Source organism: Nyctibius grandis, chromosome 32 (assembly GCF_013368605.1).
Source record: "Nyctibius grandis isolate bNycGra1 chromosome 32, bNycGra1.pri, whole genome shotgun sequence".
Taxonomy (NCBI): Eukaryota; Metazoa; Chordata; class Aves; order Nyctibiiformes; family Nyctibiidae; genus Nyctibius; species Nyctibius grandis.
Genome location: NC_090689.1, coordinates 275,668 through 298,591, shown reverse-complemented (window position 1 = coordinate 298,591; position 22,924 = coordinate 275,668). Strand labels below are relative to the sequence as shown.

General features: G+C 41.6%; 1 protein-coding gene across 1 annotated transcript in view; it reads right to left on the bottom strand.

The window, feature by feature from the left end:
- Window positions 1-22,924, bottom strand: part of LOC137675134 (glypican-5-like) — a 345,701-nt gene that overhangs the window by 308,610 nt on the left and 14,167 nt on the right. The window contains exon 2 of the mRNA XM_068421077.1: window positions 11,351-11,512. Within this exon, the coding sequence (XP_068277178.1) occupies window positions 11,351-11,512 (162 nt within the window). The remainder of the gene's footprint in view (window positions 1-11,350; window positions 11,513-22,924) is intronic.

Sequence of the window (22,924 nt, the reverse complement as noted above, 5' to 3'; positions counted from 1 at the left end):
GATGGCGTCAGAGCAGACCGCATCTCCACCAAAAGGATGAGTATTATCTTCAGGAAGTCATCTTGTTTTGACACTATGTAGTGGTCTTTGGTCTAAGCAAGAAGGAAACTACTCAGTCGTGTTGGTGATGCTCTGTGCAATTTCAACAACTTGACCTTCTATCCAGGCAAAAGGTGCAATTAAGCCAATGTTCCTGAAAGCAGCATAAAGCCACAGTGCCTCTCCAGTCTTTTCATAAAGGGGGTTGTTGCATGGTACATTGCACTCTACTAATAGCAGAGTAAAGCCACAGGAAGGTTGGAGGGCAGGCAGAATAGGGCAGCAGGCGACAATATGTAGACAGTTACATTCCTTGAGAGTCAGGTAGTGGTTTCCAAACTTTTCCACCTGTAAGACCCATTTTTGTTGGGTTTGAAACAAACACAGCTATACAGCTAAATTTTTGTGTCAAGTTCCCTATCTATTAACTAGGAACAATACAGCAACATCACATCCATTCATTTCTTTCAAGAAAACACATTAGAAGACAATTTACCCTGCTTGCAGTCTCTTCCCTGGACTGAATGCAGACATGTGGTTGCTCTCCAACATTTCACACTGAGAAAGTGCTTGGATATTTACAGAGGGGACTGCCTCCCTCACTCTTTGCTTATCTAGCAGCCTTATCCACTGCAAGTGCATCCCGGTCTTCAGAATTGTGAGGTACTGGATGACATGCCTTTTTTTTTTTTTGAAGCAATGCAGACTAGTATACTCATGTTTGACTGTGTTTCTCATCTGTCAGGCCTGTAACCTCACTACACAGATTTTAAGCAAGATGCTAAGGCCAGAAGAGCTCCATTTTGACCCATGCTTAACTAGGATCTTGCGCTGCACCACCAAACACAGCATAAGTTCTGGTGGCACTTGATATAACAACAGTCCCAAAAGGTGTGGTGCTGAGTGTGCAGTGGGAAGAGAGGGTGGGCTGGAAGTAGGGCTGGTTGTAAGCCTGCTTTTTGCTTTTAGTATTTTAGTTTTATTGATCTTGAAATAAAAAGTCACTAGAAATTGCTACAAAATCCATCAGTCACAAAACAAGATCAAAAGCAGGCCAATAGAAAAGATGCCTGCTTGAGGAAGAGACCTTGATGATGGCTTCAGAAATACAAGAAAGCACATCCTTAAATAAAGTTTATAGCCTCAAAACTGCTCTGTTCAGACAGATTATAAAGTTAGATAAAACTATCTATTGCCTTGAGTGATGACAAGAAAATGAACGTTTCATCCTCTACCGAACCAGGAATCTTCAGATAAGATTTGTCTCTGCCATCACAAGATAAATCACCTTGGGTCTCATGCTGCTCTAATTTACACCAGTTACACACAGTATAGCTCAAAAGCCTTCACTCAAGTTACTCCATCTTCAGGTAGCTAAGAGAAGAATCAGTTTTCAGATAGAGAGAACTAAGAAGTTTTAGAAACCTTCATTAGTTCTTCGCATTTTCCTTGAAGCTGTGCCATCCCTGGGCTTATTTTATCTTTGCTATTCATCAGACCATTATTTCTAAGCATACAGTGGGTAAATGTGTAGGTAAGTATTCCTTTTCATGTAGTTTTTTCTACATGTCTTATTTGTCCTTGAATTCTTAGGTATTCCTTTTTCCAATAGCAAAATCACTGCTGAGGCTAACATTCTCTCAAACCTACTGAATATACTTAGAAAAAGAGAAAAGGGGGGAAGGAAGATTTGTGAACACAAGAGATGACAAACTTCATATCCCATTAGAAAGTGTCTAGATTACAAAACAAAAAATTAAAGTGAATTCTGATTTAAACCACTGCAATTACATTTTCTATTCTCCAACTGAAAATGCACCTGACTCATTGGAAAACTCCACTCTGAAGTACACTCAGAAGAAATGGTGGCTTTGTGCTATCAACTGCCACTTGCATGTGGCACCAGTTAAGGTCTGCAAGAAAGAGAATGACTGAACCTCAACATCCACACACGCACGGAGCTCCCTACCAGCAGGCCAGATTGCAAATAGGCTGATCCTGCTTCTGTCTTAAACCAGCGCCCACAGCTCTCAAACTTACTTGTGTGAAGTATCAAGACACAGAGAGAGAGCGCCTGAGCTTGTATGCTCTGCTGGATTAGCCTGCTGTCAGGCGTGTTACTGTACAACAGCCATAGATGTCTCAAAATAAGTTTGGTAATGAACAGTAATAGCTTTGCTGTAGGGATGGCAGACTGAGAATATTGGAAAATGAAAGGCTATAAGGAAGGATAGCATCTGTTACTAGATGAATTAATAGTTAAGAGGCAAAAAAAAGAAATCTTTTGGACACAAAAGTCTTTCAGATGCAGAACGCTGAAGGACTCTGACCAAAAAAATTGTCTGTTTTCCTTCCCAACTATATTGGCAAATCCAGTGAAACAACATATCTCACCTCCTCTCATGCAGTTTGCAGAATTTACTTTGTGGATTTGAATATCAAAGTATTGCTCCTCTTCCTCCAGCTTTTCCAAATTTTGCTACCAAATACAGAAGAAATAAGAGTAAGGCAGGTGTGTCTGATCACCTCACCATAGTCTTAGAATTGGGAGGGGGAGTTGGTGAAAGCATATCTTAGTTGCTACATTTAGCATGCATGTTATAACATTAAAATGTCAGAAGAGTATTTTGTTTTCAACAAAAATTGGCTACACTGTATTTTGGTTCTTTATACATTTAGTTCCTCTGCTGGACTCAGTCTCCATAAATCCTATTGTTAAATCCAAATGAAGAGGCACATGCCTGCCTCTCTTTCTCTATGCATATATAAAAAAATTTAAGTACTGATATCTCGTATGTTCTTTTGGCCCTTTCTGCCTTCCTATCGCCCCCCAGCAGGAGCAGATGAATTTTCCTTCTCACAGGAAACCCTTTTTTGTGAGCTGCACTGCAGGTTGCCAAGAGGAGGTTTTTCAGTAATGAGTTCAACTGGCTCATACCAATTGTGGTTCAACTCATTTGCCACTTAGTAATATATTCCATGGCACATCCCAATAAAGTAATCTTCACTTGGGAAACAGAAGCCTCCCCTTTTCTTTGGCATTGTAATTTAAAAACTGCAGTTTCATTCCATCCTTGGAACCAGGGTCCAAGCTCAATTAAATCAGTGGAAAGATTACCAAGGATTTTAACTGCTTTTGGACCAAAGCCAAGGTGAATGCTTTATTCAGTTTTGTAAAGACTATATAAATAAATTTAAATCAGAGAAGCCCATTTCTCATTCCTGTGATCTCAGGTGAAGAAAAATACTCATCTTGGTAGGAGCTACTTTGTCTCGTGCTGGTAGTATATCCAGTGATGGCAGCATCACTATTCAGTAGTGAAACACCAGGATCACAGGTACTGTAGAGTGCCAGGCTAAGGCATGGTGCCTGTCTCAGAGCTGCCAATGAAAGGAAAGGCAAATGACAGCTGATAGATACACATACACAGGGGAGGAAGGACGACAAGGGACAAGAGCATGACAAACCTGGCCACATACCGGGAAGGGGATTCAGCATATTTTGGGTTGACCTTTCACAAGCATTTTGTTTATCATGACCTTAAGGAGAGTTTTAAGAACGGCGTTTAAAGGAAGACAAGGAAGGCGCAGAGGACCTCTACAGTGCACACTTCTCTAACATGAAAGACAGCATAGGGGAAAAACAAAAAGGTACCAATCTGAATTTTTATATTAAGTGAATGAAAAGGCTGGCACTACTGGCCTGTAACAGTAACTGACACTTAGATCGTGAATCACAGGTGACTAGCAGCGTGGGCTACGCTGGAAAAGACAAGATGAAAAGCGTATTTTAGATGCAGGAGGAAACTCTCGCATCAAGGAAACTCCTGCATCATCTCCATTATCAAGGGAACAGAGAATGTGATCAGGAGTTTGTCTAGGGAAATTATCTTTTCAGCAAGATCCAGATAACCTGGCAAGAACAGTGAAAAACAGTGAAAACAGTCAAAACCATTGGATACTTGATTTTCATAACGTATACTATGGAAGATGAAACAGTATGTGAAAAATCAAGAGGCACAGAGAGTCTTAAAGGATATGGGAGGCCGGGATGAACTGCTGCACACACTCACCTTATCTTTAATATGCACTACAGAAAAATGTTAAAGGTGAAGGTTTATTTGTATTTTTCCACATTTAACTTTCAGCTTGTATCTATGTAGAAATAAAGCACATTCCTTAAATTATTTATGATCACAGATCATCACGCTGATTCCAATTTCTATGAAAAATGGAACAATAGAAGACACCAGGTAAGAAATACTTTCATTCTCTTGTAATCTATAGCATGAAAATGTCAATCTGTATCTAGAATCTTGACAGAAGTGTACACACAACTGCTGAAAAGGTATTATTCCAAAGGATCACAGGTAGTCTTTCAGCCAAAAAAAGAACACCTCACACCCTTTGAAATGTTTAGAGATCGAACAGCCACAAGCTGCACAGTGCATTCAATAATCACCATTCACAACACAATGTTAATATTTACTCACAGTCCCTGGCACATCTCCAAGATTTTCTTTTAATTCTGCACATTCAGAAGATAAAAGGTGAGAGCACTAGGGAGTATCACATTGCAAACTATTATTTTTATATTTTGCTGAGAAAAGGACAATTACTAGAAAGAATTTAACACCCCTTCCCTCACCCCACATGCAGACAAAGACTGAAGCCTTAGCAAAGCCTTGGGCTCCAAAACCATAAATGGCATAAAGAAGATGAATAATTATACTGGCAATAACTATACTTTCAAACAATAAAACTTAAGAATCAAGTGACACAATGGGATTAGTAGGCAGCACATTTAAAGCGAGCAACCTGATGCATAATTAAATTGCAGTCAGCATGCAGTCAACATTGCCAATTTTTTTGTGGTAGCCAAAAGACAACCTGGTGAAAGAGGAATTAATGGACAGTGGGAGAATGGATAATTACACCAATGGATAATTGGTGCATCCCAGCCTAACTCAGAAAGCTCTTCAATTATCATTCACCAAGGAACAGCAGGGTGTGTTAGGTGGCCCTGCAGCCTCACCCAGTGTGACAGTACCTATGGGCAGCACGGGGAAATACATGGCACCTGCTGACATTTTGTCAATTGGGATGGCACCAATATAGAGGATAAAAACAGGATGGCAGAATGAGAAGACCATCTCCCACAAAGGTAATGCTTCACCATGATTGCAGAAGTTTCTTGGTTACACCAGCTACTTATTTCTAACGGACTCTGGCTCTCCTACCCTACAGTTCTTCACCTTCCATTGCCTCCACCCACCATAAAACATTTTACAGTGGATTACAAACCAAGGGAGTTCCTTCCTCTGAACTGATGGCACACTAAGCATGTTGGATTTATTAACTTTCAGGTAGAACCAAAATACAAAGGAAGAATCTTTTCACCAAAGGGCTGATGCAGAATACCTCTTCCTCATACTGCGCTGCTCTGAAACACTGACCTGATCCACAGTTAGAGCAAAGTAGACCAACTGTGCCAAAATCAAGGCCAAAACGAGCATCTCGCTCTTCCAGCAAACACTTCAGGAGACTACAGTCAGGCAAAATTCCCTTCCCCTCCCAGGTCTCTAGAAATCACACACACTGTTTTAGAGGGATCAGAAGATGTTACAAAGATAAACTAAGCTGCGTTCTTGGCTCTTCCTACAGTATGATGTACCATTTTAGGAAAGACCTTTTCCCTCCACCCCATGCCCTGCTTTATCCATCTCTAGCACCAATACATCCACTCTGAAGTTCTTTCCAAACATGCTTAAGATCTGTGGACAGAAAGAACCTTATAAAGAGCTATGTTTACATTTCAACAGAGAACAGAAGCAACCAAAAAAAAAAGCTAGTTTTGTCATATGGATGAAGACAGTCTTCTCCCACCTAGAGCCCACAGAAGACAGACAGCAGTAGTCCACGTGCATGCAGTTCACACATGCAAGGCTACAGCTAAAAAGGAATACTGCAGCCTCCCTCAGGCTGCATACATAAACCAGGCTTTCACTCCAGCTAGAAAACACACATTGTTTGGTGCATTGGAATGGGAATGAATAGTACACAGGAGGTGGACAGAAATACTCAAACGGAGCCTCTCTCTCCTATCTCTCTCTCTGTAGGGAGTCATTTTTGCATTGAGCCAAAACCAAATTATACATCTCGGCCAGCTTTCAGCTCGAAGGTCAGCAGAGTACAAAACTCTACTTAGCAGGGTTACACAAGCGGAAAGGGGTGGGTAACAGTTTGTCTGAATAAAATACTAAGTACTGTGGGATTACAAATAAAAACTATTTAAAAAAACACTTCTGTATTTCTATAATCCCGCAGTAAATAAAGGAAACCAGAGGCATTGTCGGTGATGGTTGGCTCTTTTTTTTTTTTAAATGGCTCATTGATTTTGGACTGCACCCATCTCCAGCATTGTGAGTACACTTCATACAGTAATTAACTACAAACCAGAGCGCGCTTCTCCAGCCAAGTCTTTTTTGTTTTGTAAATTTCATTGCACTTCAACACCATTAACCGGACACCCCTATTTCAAGCTGATATTCCTAAGCTCAGTAAAAATAAATGTCAGCGACACTGCGACTCAGCCAAATTAAAATGGGGAATGTTTTTGACTCCATATGGCTCTGAGTGCCGGTGTACTGTATTACTTATTTCTGGGAACGCTCAGGTCAGTTGATTACTGGGCCCACGAATGGTATCCATCCCAAGACCCACAGAAACCAGCTGACCCTTCCCATTCACCACAGAGGATGCCAGATCAAAAACTTTAAAAGTTTTTTAGAAGTGCTTAAAGACTTTTTGGATCAATGGGGCATTAACTTTCACGCATTTTAATGACAACCAGGAGTCCTGGGCTCCATCCCTGCTCCAGCTAGGTTCCCCCCTCTGCGTTGTACCATTCATATGCTTCCCAGTTGCCTGCTTGGATCAGATGATAACAGGGCAAAACAAGGTGTGTGCATAGCAACGTCACTGCAACTCCCGCTACTAGAAATAGCAGGAACGAGCTTTCCCAACTAGCATCTTCCCCCCATTCCATATAAAGCAAAACATAAGCACAGCTTTGCCAAACCCCTTGAGTTAGGAGTAAGTGCTACAAAGCTAATCTACCCTCCTATAGTGGGAGAATATGGGAACACCCAGCCCTGCCATTTGACCCCTAAGTCAAATGAATGCTATTTCCGAGAAACAACACAAAATTATTGCTTTATGACGAACACTTTCATTCATGAAAGAGCTTTCTCTTCAGAGGCTGTGAGTGAACAATTCCTGTTGCCTGCTGTTAAAACAAAAACTGCAAAGAATAGTAATTTTTTTTTAAACTGCAGAGCTCAAAGCTTTTCACTGTACCTCTGATACCTGCTAATTTGGAGACTGAAATGTCATGGAGGTTTCAAAGTATCTTGTTCTGCTTCTCTGCAGAGACCATCAGCAGAACAAATAAGTTACCAGTGTTTGGATTCTCATTACCTCAAATTAGCCTCGGCATAAGATGACAGGAGCAGAGCCAAGCTTTCTGTGGGTCCTTACATGGCACCTGTTAGCACTCTATAAAGGACACAGAAAAGGGAGGGCAGGTTTCTCTCTGCTGTCTGCCCACAACAAAGCTTTCCCGTCAGACTATGGATGCCTCTTCTGACAGCAACCTTCAGCCTGCACACCCACGCTACTTTTAATCCACTAACAATGAATCAGTTGCCTTGCATGGAAGTGTCTCCGAGGATTGCAGGGACTATATAAGGGGGTTGGGGTGAGAACAGAAGGATGACTGTGCCAAATAACATGTAGTATCACCACAAAGACAAAAATCTAAGCTAAAACAATACATTTCTTTACATGCAAGCCTAAAAAAGGCTGGGACAAAAAGCAGTAAGTTAAAAGGAGACTCTTCCGTCAAAGGAGAAAGCGAGTTAAAGAAAATTAAAGCACCCTGTTTGATCATTTGTTTAAATACTTCTGCTGGGCATTTCAGACTGCAGTCACAGGAGCAAAAACAGAAAGATGGGCACATCTTTGGATGGGACAAACTGACCCACTCCAAAATGCATCCAAAACAAAGCCACCTGTGAAGAGCCAGAGGGAGACATACTAGGATCATTACAACAGGCACATTCTCCTCCATTACGCTGCTCCTATTACAGTTCGGCACGCTTACACATCTCATCCACTTACTCCACCTTGCCTTTGAATCCATTTGGAGCAGTCATTAACAACACATCTGTAGAGTGACTAATACCATGGTTTTGACTTTTATGCTACACCTTGGACCAAAACATTAAGAGAAAGTGAATCCAGCAGCTTTCCATGAAACTGTGCCCCAGGGGCCTGGTTACATTCAACATGCCAAACGCCCAAAAGATTTTGCGACGATGTATGATTTTGCAGGAGCTGATTCCTGTGACATGCTTCCCAAGCAGCCAGCTGGCCCTTTCATTCCTGCCTCCTGTCCTGTTACTAACAGGGAGGGCATTTTACAGCCTGCAGCTGATGCCGATGTGCCTCTTCCTACTCAAATCAGGTGTAACAACAATAGCATCAGAGACAGGAGTTCAAGCAAAAAAACATCCATGCAGAAGCTTGATTTATCAAGTGTTTGAACAAGGACTGGTTTGCTAATATTGAAAACTTTAAAAGGGGAAAAATAGCAGGATTGAACCGTAGTGCTAAGACTGTCCATATGTACGGACTGGGCATTAGCCCAAGTATAACAAGCCTCCCCACAGCTGTGGTATATTTAATCAAGTCTTACAGACTAATTATTTTGCACAACTAAATCCAGCACCTGTGAAAATTGTCTTATTTCAGCTGTGGGCAAAGCTACTTAAATAACATTTTCAATTTCAAAAAGAAAAACCAAAACAAAATCTCTCCAAGTCCAAAACATCCAGTCAACTGCAGTCCCCAGGCAGTGTAGAGGGAATATTTAACTGAACTCAAATCAAAACTCCTACTCACATGAGAAAGCTCTTTCCTATTAATACTTGTGGTATCTAATTGCAAGTCCTTATAACTGTCTTTTGACTTCAGTGAAAGAAAATAAGGAGATAACTTAAAAAAAAAATCTGTCACCCTCCCTCCAAAAATATTACTCTATTTTCCCACTGAAATTTAATTCCCACAACTGTTCTCAAAGCTGGACTCCTGAAAATCCATTTCTTATACTGTATTAGTATTTAAAATTATTTCATTGGTATGGGTATAATATTAACAGTACTGTCTGCTAAAAGTGCACAAAAAGCAGTTAAGCTTTTCCTCAGCAGTAGGTAGCAAGGCTAACTACTGCTTTGCTTTGACTACACTAACAGTACTAAAACGTGTATATATACACAAGAAAGTAAATTGTGCATGAAAATTGTACAAGTAAACACCACCACACACAGATTAATAAATTGCTATTTTTTTAGCAAGTCTGAGCCACTTCACTGCTGCAAGAAACATGAAATCTGAAAGGCACCTGAAAGCTTCTAAAATAAGGATACTTTTCTCAGACTCTAAATGTGCTTTTGGCACACTCACACTTTATCATTCAAAATAGGAACAAACCAAAATAGACCAAAAGGACAGAGTTAATTCAATGCAAAGATCTTCCCTCACAGTAAATATCTCACACAGTACTACTCTTAGCAACAGAATGTTTATACAGCACAAGATAAAGAGAGGCTTTTCACTGACACCTGGGACAAAACCAAAGAACAAAAGCAGCTCCCAGTGCAAGAGAGGGAAGTTACATTTTTCAAGTGTTCCCACCTAATGTATACAGAAGGCCAGCCATAACAAGTTACAACAACCTATTTACCCACTTCCAGAAAATGCTTGTAAATTTAAACTCTGAAATGTCTAACTACTTCTTTCATTCCATCAAAAGGCTTCATCAGCAGTGGACAATAAAGCCACTGGCTTGACCTAAAGGAGCTGGCAGGTTAATCTATTCTGACCTTATCTTTATTCAATCATGATACTGAAAGATTGCTGGAATAATTTACCAGCATTTAACAATGCCAACAGTCACCCTTTTACTACACTGCTCCTCCAAAGTGCCCTCCAACCAAATTTTGAAATCATGCGGGATATTAAAAATTTTCAAAAATTAATTGTAAAATAAACCAAAATGCCATTTCTCACCCATTGGTACAGAACAGAAGAAAGAGTGATAAAAACCAAAAGTGGAAGAAAATTTTTGTCTTGCCCTTGCATGTCTCTTTCAGACCTTCACCATTGCTTATTGTCAATTTTAGATAATATGTTATCTGTTATTAACTGTCAGTCACATCTTTTATTCATAGTATTTTCACTCAAATGGAAGAAGTTAGACAAAAAAAAAGCTATTTGATAAAAACTGCCTTGTAACAATACGCTTAATCACACAGACCTCAACACTCTGTATTAACTACTGGCTTGTTTTCAAAACCCATTCCATGAGGGTGCTCAGCACTAAACATAGCAAAGCAGTGAGTTAAAATTAAGCATATAATTAGGCCCACAGAAGTCAGTAAGCTGGATTCATCACTCGATGATTGATTTAATCATTCAACTCTCATATTTAAAGTTCACCGCCTATGCTTAAATGCCTTTCTGGACTAAAGTGTCCAGTGCTCAACACTGTGTAGTTCACAATCCTACACAAGCATTTTCCTCCCTTTAATAGTACAATAACCATCTGTATGAAGAAACTACATCAACTTACGTCAACCTGTTAGAGCAAGGTAGCTTTGAGAACAGCAAGAGTTATGAGAACAGACTTTCAGCACCAATTCCTTCATGCATTCATGTGCGGCTGTAATTCTTGAAAACAGATCACTCTTCATGTGACCTGCCAAGCAGTAAAACATTTTGACACAAAGAGAGAGCTGTGTTCTCACTTGACATAGCAGTTAGAGCACTTACTCTTCAGCATCAACAAAGAAATACAAACAAATGCATTTTCATTCAACTTTATACACCTGTAAGTGGTTTGGCAACACAAGAGAATATCAACAAGCACAAACAATCATCAGGCACCTAAATGACATTTGAAAATGCCTTGAAAAAAATCCATGCCAATCTTTTTTAAAATGATCTGGGAACAAGGTCTAAGCTTAAATCTATTCCTAATTAGATTCAGGCAGATGCTCAAAATACCAGTCAAGATTAAGTGCCATCACCTTTTTCCAAAAGCAGGATCAAAGAACAGGGAAGTAAAGCATAAGCCAGTGACTAGAACACGCAATGCAAAAGAAATGAAAAAAGGAAAGCTTTTCCTTTTGATTGCAGAGGATACTTTTACAAACTACTCATAGGACTGCACTACCTCACAAGTTCCTACCTTGAAAAGCTGTGATGTGACCAACAATCATGTACTTCAGTTCAAAGTTCAGTGCCTGGATACTTTGAGTCCTCTCCCTTCGAACAGCCGCCTGGTAGCTTTCTTCCATTTTTTTGGTGCAACACGTTGGTGCTTGATGTTGACAGATCTGTAAATCTGACTCTTAAAGCAAACAAGAAAAACACAATAATTAGAAAACCTTCCAACTTACACCAGAAAAATAAATAATGCTTCTTAATGTCAGAACAAGCACCATGTTTAAATTTTTGAACCAAGGCACAACCCATAAGGAATGACATTGTGAAACTCCGTTATTGTCTCAAGGTCACTAATTTATGACTGTTTCACCTAAATTTGGATACAATCACATTAATCAGCTGCTAACTTATTTTACACTGTTAAGAGCATTGGGCACAAAATAATCTAAACAGCGTCAAGGGCACAGAATCACTGAAGATGCACATTCAAAGGGGCAACATTTCTACTGTACACCTTGTGCTAAGGGCATCATAACTTGAACATCTGAGTGAAAACCATGCCTCAAATTAGGATGCAATATTCACCTGTGTAGTGCCTTGAGGAACCACTTATTCACCTCTTACACTTGGGGAAGCCTCTCAAAAATCTTTGAACTTCTAAGCAGCTCACCCTCCAAAAAAAAAAGGCATTTGAATTTTCTAAAACCTATGGTAGCTGAAGTGGCTTATTTTTTCCCTTTTCTCTCTAGTTTTAATATGTTGAATTCCTTTCTGAATCAGTTTTCAAAACAAGCAGCAACAGTTGCCACAAAAATAGAACTGATTTCTGCAGCAGCCTCAGTTCAGCTGTCTAAGGCCAGATGTAACAAACTGGCACCACACAGAGAAACCCAGAGCTGCCTACAACCATTGGGCAGTCAGTGACAGCTACTTCAATTTCTAGGCTTAAGTCATAGTGAAAGCCAACAAGCATTCGCTTGAGCCAAAAAGAACTGGTTTTAAACTTAGTAGATCTCCATCTGCTTAACAGTAACCTTGAAATTTCTGAAACCAAGTTCTAGCCTGCCTATCTGTTATGTAAAGGCACTGAAATCACTCCCAGAGAAAGTTGAAAATTCACTAAAAACTTAATTTTTGTGTAATTTTTTTTTTTTTTATCATTCCCTCTTTGTGTTTCAGTAAGCTTATTGCCCTTGATTAGGAAATCCATATCACACAGTTGTGATGAACACTCAGGGTCTATCTGTTCTACACCATGGGATTTGCAGGTGCCAGAAAGCAGCTGTAACACACTACAGATAAATTATTCCAGTGCTTCACAAATATATATTTTAAGGAGGAGACAAAAAAAAAAGCAAGGGACTATTAAATAGAGCAAATCCAAAAGCAGAGGCCATGCATAAAAAAATACCAGAGCCAAAACAGTCACACAATATTAAAAAGCAGATATTGCCGATGCAATTTCTCAGTAAAACAAGAACATCCCAGCAGGAAGCCTCACGCCAGCATGTTTCAGGCATTTCCTTCCCTCCACCTCAATGTGGAAACAGCAGCTCTGAGGGAAAGGGGCCGCAGGTGCCCGTCTCCATGTCTCCATCCCTCAGGCCACGGGCTGTTCCTGGTGCGGTGCTGGGGCCGAGCTCCCCGCTCCTGCCCTGCTAACGCCTGACAGCAGACCGGCAGGAGGTCGGGCCCTGGCACCCTCCCTGCTGCCAGGCCCAGCGCTGGCCTGTCCCCACACCGCCTCCCCGGGCAGCCCACCACCCCTCTGGGCCCCAGGGGTATCTCCAGTTTTAAATCGCTGTGAACACTGCTGGCAATCCCTCCCCACACAGCAACAGCGGGACCAGAGGGCATGGATGGATGGAAACAACCCCGATTCTCCAAAAGGCCATATTCCTCTAGAGGATGGCGCCCAGGTGACCACAGAGCGCCCGGACCAGGCCTCACGACAGAAATATTAATGAGCAATTACACTGCGTTAATCCTCACCATCCAGCCTCGCAGGTTAACACATAGCAAGACTCCACACACAGTTGACGATCATGAAAAACAAGAGGATACAAAGATGTACACTGAAAAAGCAGTAGAGAAACATCCAACAACCAGGCTCTGCTCAGGGCCAGCTCCAGGCCAACAGCCCACCGAGATCAAAACTGCAGGGAGAAGTTTCAATAAATCTCCCTTGCCAGGGAAAAAATAAACACACTGAGCTGGGTGAAACATCTGATTTGACTTGAAAATATTGCTTCCAGTTTACAACAGCTCTCATTTGAAAGTGCAGAGCTAATTTATGTCAAAAAGGTCAAAACCAAAGTGAAATATTTCCATTTACCTACATTTTTATATCAGTTCACAAAGAAACATCAAAGTTGTGACATACTGGGCTGACTCAGGATACCACTTTGAAGGTAGATTTGTTTCATGCTTTGATATAATCTCAAAAATAGGAAAAAAACAACTCTGCCTACTCAAATCTGAAGTCCTAAACCATGCTGAAAGCCCTTGAGACAAGACCACCACACACTGGCATAGTCCAGCAGGCTGCTAAAAGCAGCAGCAGGAGGGCTGCACGCTCATCACCGGCTGGGCACGCTCGCCTGCTCTCGTCTGCCAGAGAAGCTGTCCCAGGTTGAAATTAGCTTCTTGGCCAGGCTAATTTTAACTTGGATTGGTTCCCTGATCCACTTCACCCCATGAACATATGTTTGTTCTGCCACAAGGAACTGGGGGCCAGGGAAGGACCACTTTCCCGAGCTGCCACCACAAAGCGTATGTGAAATTGTAGTACAGACTGCTGAGCAGCTAAGTCAGTTTTGCAAATAGGTGTCTGAGCAGAGGTATTGTAAATGTTACTCGGCATCTGCAATGCCAGGCTGCTGATAGAGCATTTCTCCTTACAGCAGCCCTCCAAATTTCTGCGAGGCTTTTGCAAAGCTGAGACCTGTATCAAAAGGGTTTGAAATACAGTAGTCCACGCTGACTACGTGCCAGGCCTGGCAAGGAAGCTACACAGGGCTATCAGTGCTGTACCTAGCATTCCCCTTTGAACCACAGCACCACAGGAACCTGCATCTCCTCCAGAAATCTTTAAGAATAATACAGCTATCTCAGCAGGAACTAGACTCCTGGGATTCCCCACCCAGCTATCTCCTCCAATGAATACTCCAAGAGCCACAAGATTAGTTTTTGTTGGTCCAGAGCCAAAATGATGCAGAGGGCAATCTTAAATAGAAACAGCACTAAGCCCCTGACAGTTAAGGAGCCTGATGTAAAACCCAGAGCATTAAAAGGCCAAAGAGCAAACCCCCGCTCCCCTAGCAGTGCTCTCGGGTCAGTACTGTCATGCACAGAGCTTGGCAATTTCACTTCTTCAATACTAGCCTGGGAGTATCACTTAACACAATTATAGAAACCTAACAAAATTTTTCAGTACTATACATGCCTGGGTGCTGAGATTAAATTAGAACTGATTAGTAATACCTTGAAGTCTCTAATAACTCTGATACTAAAATTAGTTTATCTAATCTCTTTCATCTTAATGCAAAATACCCCCTCCAACAGAAAAAGAAGAGGGGAGGAACACAGTGACCCAGTGGTGACAGAGCAGCACACTGCATGAACACTGCCAAGACGCAGGGTAAGCAGCACAGCTCTCACCCCACAGACTGACAGCACCCCACAGTGCCCCAGCAGTCACCTCTACTTAGTATGGGCACTGCCCATCAGCAACTAGGAGACAACCCTATGGGCAAACTCCTCCTTGACATTTAGGAACACCACCATTCTACACACCAGAGAAAAAGCACCACTTGTGAATGAGGGAAGAAAACTTACCAAGGGCGTTATTTCAGCAATTGATCCTGCTAATTTCTCTCTAGGACTTTCTTACCTGCTTTCCCCAAGCTGCCCCTTATTTCCTAACTAGTGATTTAGTTTGGAAGGAACCTCTAGTTCAACCTTCCCCTTAAAGCAAGTCAAACTACACAAGGGCTTCATTCAGCCAAGTTTCAAGCATCTCCAAGGATGGATGATCCCACAACTTCTCAGGACTCCTGTTCCAATATTTGACCACCCTTGTTGACAAAAACTTCAACTAAAAAATTGCATCTAATGAGAATTTCCCATATTCCAACTTGTGTCCATTGCTTCTCAGCACATCACCATGTGCCTGCAAGAATATGGCTCCACTTTCTCTATTTCCTCCCAATAAATAGTTGAAATCTCCCTTAATCTTCTCTTCCTATAACTGAACAAACACATGTGCTCCAGCCCCCTGACCATGACGGGAGCCCTCTGCTAGACTAACTCTACACCATAGATGTAAAGCATCTGCATCCCAAGACACCCCTACTTCATTTTCTTATGCATGAACTTACTGACAGAGCAGAACACCTTCCACTGTATATGCCTGGGCTTCAATTCTAAAAGGTTTATAGCTTTCCTAAAACAAATAAATTTTCTGCTTCAGATCAGATGGAAGGATTACTCTGATGATTATGTACATTTTTCCATTCAAGTCTGCTTTTCCCTTAAGTAGTGGTTAAAACTGTGGCTAAGCTTTTTATTCTTTAAAGTGGGAAAACTATAGACTTTACAACCTTACTGTTGTTATAAAAAACAGGATAAAGTATCTTGCTTCACTTTGAAAAAAACTCACATTCAGAAGAAAAATTATACTACACTGGAGTCTAAAGCATGAGTATTTTGGAAAGCAACAATGATCCCTGCTCCAAGCTCCTCTGCAATCCTGAAACACTTAACACGTGCCAAAGGCATCACCTTCAAATACCTCATCACAATTAGAAATTATTTAAGGTCCCAGATGCATAGAAAACTACACATCCTTACCTGATGTCCATCTGGTCAGCTCTACTGAAATCAGCTGTGAAGTATGGTGTGTGTATTGCTTGGGGATTTTTTTGTTTGTTTTAGATCAGTAAGGGCTTTGGGCTCTATTCTGAACTTTGGTACAAATAAAGTCAAAGAGACTTTGGCCATCAAAGCTAGCTGAATAAGTTCCTAAAAGCAAAGAGAGGCCTGTTTAGCAAATAAAATGAGCTTCTTCCAAAAGCTAAATATATATTCATTTTGTTAGCTGACCATATACAATTTAACAGTTCTTCTAACACATGGTGGAGATGTCAACTGCCCAGCACTGTCTTTAAAACACTGAACACACTGTAAAAGCTATACTGTCAAACCAGAAAGCCAGACTTTTAACACACACTAATCAATCTACCTTCATCAACTTTTTCAAAGACAGGCTGATTTTTTTTTTTTTTTTTTAAAAAAGTTGAGCCTGCAGCTTCCACTGTACAGAATACTCTAAGCAAGAACAATCAGACGGCGAGCTCAGTGCAAGCTGTCTTCCGATAGTTTTTCTTCCTTTGTATTTTGATTACCTTTTCATCAGTATTTCCAAACAAAGCTTTAGTCCAAAGCTCAAGATTTTAAAGTTGTACAAATGTCTTCAAAGACTCCAAGATTGATTATGTCCCAGTAACACAGAGGAAGTTGCCAAAAGTACCTTGCATTGTGTCTGGCCCGGCTGAACAGGAGCCAACACTTTGTCCTTCTTGAGACTCCTCTGCCTGGTGCAGCTGCTGCCTCAGCTAGAGGAAAATTCAGCAATTAAACTCCAACTAATTTAGGGGAGCAGGCCAAATCAAATGAACAAGGAAGCAATTTCCAACCAGGGCTCCCCCCACAAATACTTGGTGCATGAGAAAAGCCCACACTAGCACAGCCACGCCAGGGAAAGGGAATCCAGCCACTGTAGGCTGCCAGAAGTTTGTGAGGTCCATCCTTCATGTAGCTCTTGTGCCCCAGCAGTACTAAAGCCATCATCACCTTCAACAGCAAGGCTGTTGTCAAGAAACTCATCCACAGAAAAAACACAAGCCATCCTCACCTAGCAGGGAGCACAACTCACTGTGCACAACCTCACAGCACAGCTCAGTCCCACTGCAACTAATAACATGTTTTCAACTGAAGACACACAAAGTATAAACTCATCAAGCACAATGTGTGCATAGTCAAACAGCTACTATTTGATTTGCCAATGTTTAAAACATGGTAGTTACTACGCCTGAAGTAGTGCATGCCAGGAATTACCAGAAAAATCAATAAGCAAGCGCAACAGACGGATTGGTGCACAGCATTATGCACTAGTGCAAACAACTATGGTACATTAAACAGCAACTAACCCTATAAACCACCTGCCCCTGTGAGCAAGGGGTAACATCCAGATAGAGAGAGTCTCTGTTCCCTGGAGTCTAAGTCAAAGGGCGATGTCTGTTCTTCCTGCCTCCGGTAAACTGTGGCCAGGCCCTCCCACATACATTTTCTGACTGGTCAGAAAGAACATTCCAACCTGTTTCTAACTCTTCCCTCTATTTTGTTAAAACAATACCACTATCAACTTTAATATAAAGATTACACAGACAAACAGTATGTTAAAGGTCCCTTTAAGGCCAAAAAGCTGAAGAAACACCAAACTAGAGAGTGAATTTGTCCCTTCTCTCTATATGCAGCTTAACAACATACATATATCCAGCATGACAACTTACAAGTACAGTTTGGAAAATACAAGCCATGAGAATTTCCTTTCCCCCAATTCCTTGTTTCATATTGTACATTAACAGAGGTATTGTTTAACTTGATCAGTGGACTTCACATTCTCACTGTTATTCTAAAATACACTGAAGCACCACTAAGACCGTGACCAGATGTGCTGTTCCAGTTGAAATAATCAAGGCTAAAAGATAAACACCTCCAGTTTTATCAAGCACCACCTAGATGACCTACTAATGTAACTACTAACGTGTCGCTCCTTCCAACTCCAGTCAAGTCAAATAGCTTGCATTAGCTCAAGCATTCTTGAGTAGACAAAAAAAATTATAAAACACTGACAAAATTGGAGGACCATTTTGATGGCACTGGAATTATGCCAGCAAATTCAAGGGGTGTGGAAACATTAAATGGGAAAGGAAGGGGAACAGCAAGAAGCACTAGATGCAACAACTCCAGAGAGTTGGCAGCATCAGCAAGTGCCACAGCTTGCAGGACAGCTGGAGACCATCAGGCACTGGCCCTGATCAGCTTCCGGAGCAGGAGCTCTCCAAAATACACAGGTCTTAAGGGCAGCATCTGCACAATGCAGCATTGTCAGGCCTGTTGCTAAGTTCTTTTGGTCTGAGTTTTTCCCACTTCCTTCTGTTGCTTGCCTGGTTCTCACTGCTCTTGTATTTGGATTTTTGGCCTAGTTTCCAAACCCCTTCTGCCCTACACCGTATGTTACTGCATACCTATACTCATTAGCTTTTGCACCTCAGCTTGTACCCCATAAAACCCGTTTCCTGCCTGAACCCAAGGAACAGAACGTGCCTGTGCCCTAAACTGATGTCCTTCCACTCACCAAAACCTACACAACCATTAAACTAGCCACTTCCTCCCTTCACTGCCCTGACTCCCTCCTCTTCTGACCACCTCTCACCCTCCTCAAACAAGGTCCTCTTCTACCATTCTTCCCCACAGCCACCCAGCTTCCCTTCTGCCTGCCTTCTTCCAACCGCTTGCATACCTGTGGGATGTCCTGGAGAAGCAGAACAGTTGGAGACATTTCCAGCTCACGGGCCTCAGCTTCCCTGCAAGGAGGAACAGCTATTGCAGGGGGAGGCCTGCTCATGCCACTCATCCCAAGTTTTCTCAGTAGTTCCTTGGAAACTCTGGCTGTACCTGGCAGGCTGAAGGCAAACAGCCAAGGCAGCAGTCACAACCACTATTGCTTGTCTCATGCCTGTTACCAGACCTCTGACATGGTTCCCATGAGTACTCCCCTAAATCTGCCCCAGGCACCTTCAATCAGGTTGTTTTTAATAGGTGATTTGCCTTAACTGCTCTAATCATCTGGAGCAAGGCAGGAGGCTCCCACAATATACTGTCACAGCAGTGCATGATGCTGAGCAGCTGGGGGCTATAAACCCCTCCCTGATGCAGCTGGCTTACAGGGGAGGACCTGGTCTTCAGTTTGGTACACTGGGGTAATAAAGAGGGAACATGTACACAGGAATGGAAAATCCTGTAACATGTCTACAAAGCACCTACAATTAGAGACTTTTCAGTGGTTCCCAAAACAGACTGGTTTTCAGTAGGACATTGGAAGATGCATCTTTGGCATTAATGCCAAATGGCCATAGCACTACTGCTCCTAAACACTCTCCTTAAGGAACGAAGAAAGGGTGATTAACCTCCCACTGTTCACTACTCCCTCTTCCCGTCTTCCCCCTGCCCTGATCTCAGGGGCAGCATAATTTCAGTAGCAGAAGGCACAAAACCCACCTTACAGACTCTCAGTCCAAACTGTTAATGTTTAAAACTGAGCAGCTGAGAAGAGACTCAGACTGGTAAGTGCCTTGAGCAGGGCAAGCACTAGGTGCCATGCCCAAGGAAGAGCACAGTGGTCACTACCTCCAGATCTTGCACTCCTATAGACAGGTGATAAATCGTTTAATGCTGATTCAATGAAATAGCACTGGGCTGATGTGAAGTTAAGTGAGACAAATTCTTTGAATGTGGGCCTATCTGGGAGAGTTGCTGACAGTAAGATTGTGAATGCTAAAGGGCTTGCTAACTCCTCAGTACATGGCAAATTCAAAAGATTTATACTCTTGAGGATCCGTCCTTCTCTTTCCTCCCAGACCTGACATAAAAGCATGAAAACTAGACTGATGCACATAAAGTATATTTTAAAACAATCTAGGCTGATCGAGATCAGTGGGTCTATCTACATCAAGGGGGTTTCTACACTATTTACTGTAATGCCAACTCCTTCCTCAACTTTCCAGGGACAACATGTATAATTGCAATACAGAGGCGAGAGAAAAATCACGAGACTTTCATTAATTTAGAGTCTACTATGACTCATCTTTCATTATGCCTCACCACATTCACAGCAGAAAATCCCATACATTTTTTCCAAACTCATAAATACATATAAAATATTTTCTAGAAGAGTCTAGTAAATCTTCCTGCTCCACATCATCTAACAACAACAATAAACTAACTGCATTTCTGCTCTCCAGTGGGGAAAGCATTTCACTGCTGCAGAACTCTGCCTTACAGTACCTGAAGTACCACAGAAAACATGTATGGTGGAAAGCCTAAACTGAAACACAACTGCGTAGCACTCTGTGGATTACAGTGTTTACAGCAAAGCTGAAGTTGTTTTTAAATGAAAGATGTACATTTCCAGCCCTGTACACTTACAAAGAAAACTTCTGAATGCAAATCAATAAGAGTCTATCTAGTTATACAGGTAGATGAAATAAAATAGCTTTACAAGAGGTGCGAATTGCCTCATTCATCTCAACTTTGAAGTCTAACAGTAATTCAGATGTTAAAGCCAACTGTTTTACCAATAACAGATGACTTTTTTTTTTTTTTCCAGAAACTGCTTCCTGATATGCTTTACCTGCTGTGGTAATACCCATATGAGGTAGCACAGCACTGAAAATTTCCAAGATATTGATACATTCATGTTCAACTGTATTTCTTATTCTTTTTTATTTTACCTATCAACATAAAAGCCTGTAAGAAGGTTAGAATGGAAGAGGAAACAAAAGCAAAGAAAAATCTAAAGGAAGCAAGGGACTAGTAGATCTTCAGGCAGTAGCCTCAGAAGGGGAAACTGCAAGAAGAACAGTATTGGAAAAACAAGGAATAACAATTCCCTGACCCTCCCTCCCCCTCAAGATTTGAGTACTTCAATTTTTTGCCATCTCACTTGAAAGCCATACATGAAGCCAAGTGCTCAGACAACATGTTCTCTTTCCTTTAAACATATGGATCAGTCTTCCTTGAAATGTTCATTTTACAGGCGAAATCCTGAATACTTTTGACCAGTTTGGCCATTTCTCGTTCTGAAGTCATGCACGAAAGTTAACAGTTAGAAACTGTCCAGTAAACCTGTGTACATCAGAGCTTTCACTAGTATTTGAAATAATTTCTTCAGGATTCCATTCCCCCTTCCACTTTATTTCCTTATTTTTATGGAGAAGAAAGGGAAAAACTCTAAAAACCTGAGTGAAATACCCAAAAATCTGAAGAAAAGCACAATGAGTTCTTGATACTATTTGCACAAAAGGAATAGGAATCATTAACAGAGCTGAACCAAAACTAAGCAACTGATTACCAGGCAAGACACCCCTCACTGGGACCAGTTCTTCATCTTCATCACCCATGACACAGTAATTAATTAAAACAGGCAACAGCAAGGCTATGGTATTGCAAGGTCTCTGCATCTGGTTCCCTTCCTTCAGTTCCTTATGCAGATATTTCTGCTGCTGTCAGGAGCAGTGACACTGATGTAAAACTAGAGTTTGCTGTCACGAATTGGACCCACAGGCATGGGAAGGCAACCCACAGCAGGCAAAAGAGTCTTCGGAAGAGCCCACCACACATGACAGTCTAACTAGAGATGAACACTCATTTAGCAGGGGCACGCAGAAGAAAAAATTTGCAAGTGCTGTCTCAGCAGTTTAGCCCCCCACTGCCATGCTACTCTTTCATCCACACACCCACACACCCTTCCAGGTACAGCTCGACAGAGCTAAATGCTTGTTCCGAGTTATGCAACATTGAAAAGTGCAGGACAATTGCACAGTACTTACAGGTAACGAAAACAGCCTGCAACAACCACCATTCACCACACTCAGAAGTACCAGCTGACAGCCCTACAGGTCACACACAAGAGACCAGCAGCCTGTTTCTCATGGTCTAGGCCAAACCTAGATTTGTAGTCAGGATCACTTGTTCCATGTGCAATATCTTACGCGAGCAATATTTTACATACAGGGCAGGAAAGAGGCAAGGTAAGTGATACCAGAGGGCTTGGTTCAGCACCTCTTGATGTCAATGGAGACACCCTGTGGCATCAACAGTCATAAAAACAACTAAATACAGTTAAAGACACAACACTGCTGTGCTTCATGGTTCTGTGGGGATTTAGTAGTTTGAGATTAACAGCTCTGAACTCAGAGAGCTTTGGGCCAAACTCTTAAGTGAATCCTGTTCCAAGAGCACAGCCAGGAAACCCCAGACAACTTCCCATTATAAAAAAGTCAAAATTAACAGAAAAAATTAACCTACAAAGAATTATAATTTTAAAACATTTTAATTACCTTAGAGTGATATGCACTTGATTTCAGACAAATGTTTGTGATTTTCAGCTGCATACATTCAATTAAAATCAATGGAAGGTCAAACAGTTAAAACTCCAAACATATCAAGGAGCTGGTGACAGTATTAAGTGGTCCGAAAAGCAGCAAAGGCCCATTAGCAAGCTAATCTAGCCCCCACAAAATTAAGGGCCATGGCAGTGTTTCCGCTTATGCACACGGTTCTTCTGAAGGCAGGAATAGGAATGGCCACCTGCCCGCCCTTCCTCGTTTGTTTTTGCTTTGTTCTGTCTGCCTAGACCATGGAAAATGTTCTGGTTGTACCAGGAACAGATTCTACCTGGTGCTTCCCCCGGGCAGCAGCAATGAGGAGTGAAGAACTGCATTAAAGAAAGTCCACAATGAAATCCCACCAG